Source organism: Arachis duranensis, chromosome 8, assembly GCF_000817695.3.
Source record: "Arachis duranensis cultivar V14167 chromosome 8, aradu.V14167.gnm2.J7QH, whole genome shotgun sequence".
Lineage (NCBI taxonomy): Eukaryota > Viridiplantae > Streptophyta > Magnoliopsida > Fabales > Fabaceae > Arachis > Arachis duranensis.
This window is the reverse complement of record NC_029779.3, coordinates 452,143-456,865: the sequence shown is the minus strand read 5'-3', so window position 1 is coordinate 456,865 and position 4,723 is coordinate 452,143. Positions and strand designations below refer to the sequence as shown.

Genomic DNA, 4,723 nt, shown 5'->3' with positions numbered 1-4,723 from the left:
TTAAACAGCGTTAAACTTTAATGGCATTTTAGTTTTTTTAATATTAATTCTAAAATATTTTAAATTGTTTGAATTTTAAAGAGGGCACTTTAATAATTTAAAATGAACTAAAAGAATATTTTATAATTTTAACTTTTTTAAAATTAAATTTAAAGTTTTAATTTTTAATATAATCAAATAATATGAATTAATTTTACGATGATATTTTAATATTTTTAAAATTAACTTAAAAATATTGTTTCATTCTTTAAAAATTAAATAGAGTTTTGCTACACATCCAAACAATTTTATATTTAAGTTCATCCAAGTCATTTAATTTTACGGGGCTTTGTCTTTTTCTTTTTCTTTTTTTTCCTCCTGCTTTTTCTTCATCTTTTTTTTATTATCGTCATCGTCACCACCACCGTATCACCACATCCATCTCCTTCTCCTCCTTCTCCTCCTTCTCCTCCTGTTTCTTTTTTATTTGAATTTCTTTAATTTCCTTCTTCTTTTTCTTCTTCCTCCTCCATCATCATTATCGTCATCACTAACAACACTAATATTTTGCTAACATCTTTATTGATTCTGATTCTCTCTGGTGATTGAATGAACCGAAAATATTATCAAAACGAAACTATTGTATAATACTAAATGAACCGAAAATGATCCATTATATAAATTTGAATTCAGAAATACCTACATCTTGAATGAACTAAAAATTAGTTCAAAACGAAACCATTGTATAATATCAAATGAATCGAAAATTGTCCATTATATAAATTCGAATTCGATGATAACGATAATGACGATATGTATAAGAAGAAGACAATAACGATAACGATGATGATGATGATGATGGATGAAAAGGAAAGAGGAGACGAAATTCCTATAAGAAGTAGAGGAGGAAGAGAAAGAAGTATTGTTGGTGACGACAGTAACAAAATTAAAAAATAATAAAAAAAAGTAGAAAAAGAAGACGTAGCATTTGGAGTGAAGAAAAAGAAACAACGCAAGGGGAGAGAAAACGGAAAAAAAATGTGTATTTCAAATCACTTAGATGAACTTAGATAAAAAATTGTTTGGACGTGGAGAGTTACTCAATTAAATATGAGAGTAATTTTAGCCGTTATAAAAGTTCAAAATCACAATTTCCATTACAGTTAAACAACTTTCGTTCTAAAAGGCTATTTCATTCTTTTTAAGACAAATCCTAAAAAGTTATTTGGCATTTTAAATTTTAATTAGAGATATTTTAGTCTTTTTAATATTAAATTAAAATTCTTAATTNTTTAAAGAATCTAAGAGTCTTTTACAATTAATTTAAAGGATATATTAATATTAAAGAATATTTAATATATTTAAAAATAAAAATAATTTTTTTATAATGATGATTATATAATCTAATTGTGTCAATTTTCCCTTCATCAAGGTATTTATTATTTATACCAATACATATTTATTTTTCAAAAATACTATTTACACATCAAAATTAGTAATTAAAATCAGTTATTATATATTTACATATAAATACATATATAATTTAATTTATTTTTAATATATATTTTATATTTTAATGTGTATTCTATATAGATCAGTAGTTGTTATTTTTCAGCGTTCAGCATCAAATACCTATTTGGCAGCGTTCAGCAGCAAATACCTATTTGGCTACTTTGAATTATATAGGTTGGGGGCAGATTTAATTTGCTAATCAATCAAATTGGTGTGAATTAGGCCTTTTTAATTGGATCAATAAAGCATAACTTGATTAGTTAGCTTAAATCATAGGTAGAGCTACCTATGTACACCAAAAAACCAAAGGAAAAAAAAAATATCGTGAATCCAACTGAAACATTTTCAAGCAGGATACACTTGTTTTTTCCTCTCATACAAAGTTCCCGTGAAGAAATGAATCACGGAACTTCCCAAGCATAGAAAAAAGCATGAAACACACTTCATATATTTCCTCTATACTTGTCTATGTACTATATACAGTTTCCTATATTCATCAAAATCCTAATTCATGTTATCTGCACCATCATGTTCTCTGTCAATATCAGAGGGTGGCAAAAAGCAATCATTGGACAAACCAATTACGTTAAAATCAACCTCTTCAATGGTCCATACCTCCTCAATCATCCTCTTGTGATGGTGTGCTGCACCATACCTATGAAGTGTTGCAATTGTCTTCCCTCCATGTGCAATGTTAATGCCATCAACGTATCTATAATCTTCAATGGTAGACTCTATGGTTGTTTCCCAAAACACAGACTCTTTTCCTTTGACTGGTTTCATTTTCACCAACTTGGTGTCCTCAAATTTCACAAGCAGCCCCGTGCGTTGGCTGAAGTATCCCAACACTGAGTGCATTACGATTTCTGTGTGGGATGTGCATTGTGCTTGGAGGATTTGTTGGTCTGTTTGCAACTTGAGAATGAAACAAACTTCGTCGTTAATGGTGTTCTCTCCTACACATTCAGCGTCTAGGAACAAGTTAGCTATACACCTTGGGTCCAGCCCCTGATCACAGTAACAACCACAAATCAACAATAAATAAAGAAAATCAACCAATCAATTTGAATGACAAGGCAATCAGTTATGCAGTTATAGAGTGAACATAATTAGAGAGAGCTCTCTACTAGTCCTATGGCACTTGTATCACAAAATGTTTTTGTGTCTCTTTCTTTGTAGGATGTTCACTCTTGATATTCAAATTTTGAGATAGAAATCTCATCGGTGTGAATGTGTGTATTGATTTACCTGAAAGAAGCGGCGAAGGGGTCTTGGAGGGCCTTTGTTGGCCTGAAAAGGTTGAGAGGAAGACTGGTTCCATGCTAGCTTGCCATCACTGCCTGCACTAACCTTGAAACCAGAAACAACCAATTCTATGCACCACAAATCTGGGTTCTTTTGCCAGAGCACAAAGCCTCCGGCTTCGCGCCTGCCCGTTGGGTGAAAGATTTCTTCATCGGGACGCATCTCCGACCCACATATTCTCACTTGCCCCATTGCATACATACTTTTCACTGAGTTCAATGCGGAATGTCCTCCAGTGGCAGCAACATACTGCTGAACTATGTATTTTGCCGTGGAATCTCTCTGCCAATTCAATGAAACTAGTGCTTGTTATTCTAAGCAAGGATATGACAGAACTATTGCAAGCTCAAAATCATGCCACATAACTGATGACTTGTAATTCTAATCAAGATGGTGACTAACTGAGAAAACAAATTGATCTGTGTCGCTACAATAAAATGAGTAAATATCAACATAACCCTAAACACAGTTGGTTTAGTTCTGCATATTAAAGAATAAGCAAACAATGAGCATGCTACACCCTAATTTCTCATAATTAATCATCATCCAGAGTATAAGAAGGAGAATGCTTACGATGGAACAATCTTTGAGGGGGCGAGTGAGAGTGTTATCGGATTGAACGGGGAGAGGAATAAGAGGGGCACCAACGAGCTTAAGCAAAACCATGAATTCATTGTAAGAAGGAGCAGAGAGATGGGAAGACATATCAGAAGAGGGAGAATTCATGAGAGCTCGGAGTGTATGCCAGCGATTGAAGCCATTGCTGCCCAAAGCGGTGAGCATCTCCTCTGGAATGGGGACCTCCAGCACCGTCTCCAACCCTTCCGCATCGTCAAGATTTGGACACAGTTTCCTCATGGATTGGAATACGATACTGATGAGGTTGATTAGAACAAGAAAGAGCGAAGAAAAAGAACTAACAAAGAAGGAAAGAAATCCTCCTCCTCCTTCTTCCTCTTTCTGTTTACCCAATGCCTCGCTTCTGTTGATGATTTTTGCTCACTTAGATATCAATCAAATTGGGGGAAATGTATGTCCTCTTTTTCTTAGGCGCTCCTCGCGCGTAGCTCTAGGCTGCTGCCACCTGCCTCATGTTCTGCCCTCCTCTTTCGCGCCATATATATAGTTTTTCCCTTTTTTTTTTCTTTTTCGGATATTTAGCATGCTCACAAACCAAAACGGTTTTTTTTTTCTTTCTTTTTTTTGTTTCTCGCTATTAATAACTTTCTGCATATATTAAACTCCTAGTAAGTTAGGTACATTAAAACTAGTTAATTAATAATAATTATCTCACATAACATTTTCTGTAGTTCTGTACTATTACTAGTTCGACTTGATTAGACTCATCTTTTTAGATCATCTTCTTGGATATTCTCTAAAACTGTAAAAATATGAATCTAGAAGAACAAAAATTGTTTAATAGCAGAGACACTAAATACAGAGGGATACAAGATTTTTGTTCTTTCTGTCCTCCATCATGTGAAAAATTATAAATTTATAATTGAAATGGAAAGACTGCATTTTCAACGTATCATTTTTTTATATTAAATTTATTTTTATTCTCTCTTTGCAATTTTAACTTTAAATTCTAAAAATAAAAATTAACATAGAAGAGTACAAAATAGTGCATGTAGCATTTTTATTATGGTGTTTTCTCATATATCTATTTTTTCAATTACTCGACACAAATATAAATGGTCACCCTTTCACCTCTCACATGTCCCACACAAATTTTATTAGCACCATAAAATTTTTCATTTATTATATTCCTCAATTCCTTTTTTTTTTATGACTGTCATTAACTGATTACTGTGAAATGAAAATAGTAATGTACTACGCACCATTGCGTCAATCACAAGTTTCTTAGATTGTGTTTGTTTGTTGAAATATGTATATTAATTGTTAAATATGGTGGTATTGGTATATG

The 4,723-nt window shown here is 32.5% G+C and overlaps 1 protein-coding gene across 1 annotated transcript; it reads right to left on the bottom strand.

Moving 5' to 3' along the window:
- Positions 1-1,718: 1,718 nt before the first annotated feature.
- LOC107460014 (uncharacterized) lies at positions 1,719-3,868 on the bottom strand. The gene is made up of 3 exons (XM_016078328.3): positions 3,370-3,868; positions 2,740-3,078; positions 1,719-2,499 (listed from the first exon to the last, which is right to left on the bottom strand). The coding sequence occupies exons 1-3, from the start codon at positions 3,652-3,654 to the stop codon at positions 1,996-1,998; spliced, it is 1,128 nt and encodes a 375-aa protein (XP_015933814.1). The 5' UTR covers positions 3,655-3,868; the 3' UTR covers positions 1,719-1,995.
- Positions 3,869-4,723: the final 855 nt, after the last annotated feature.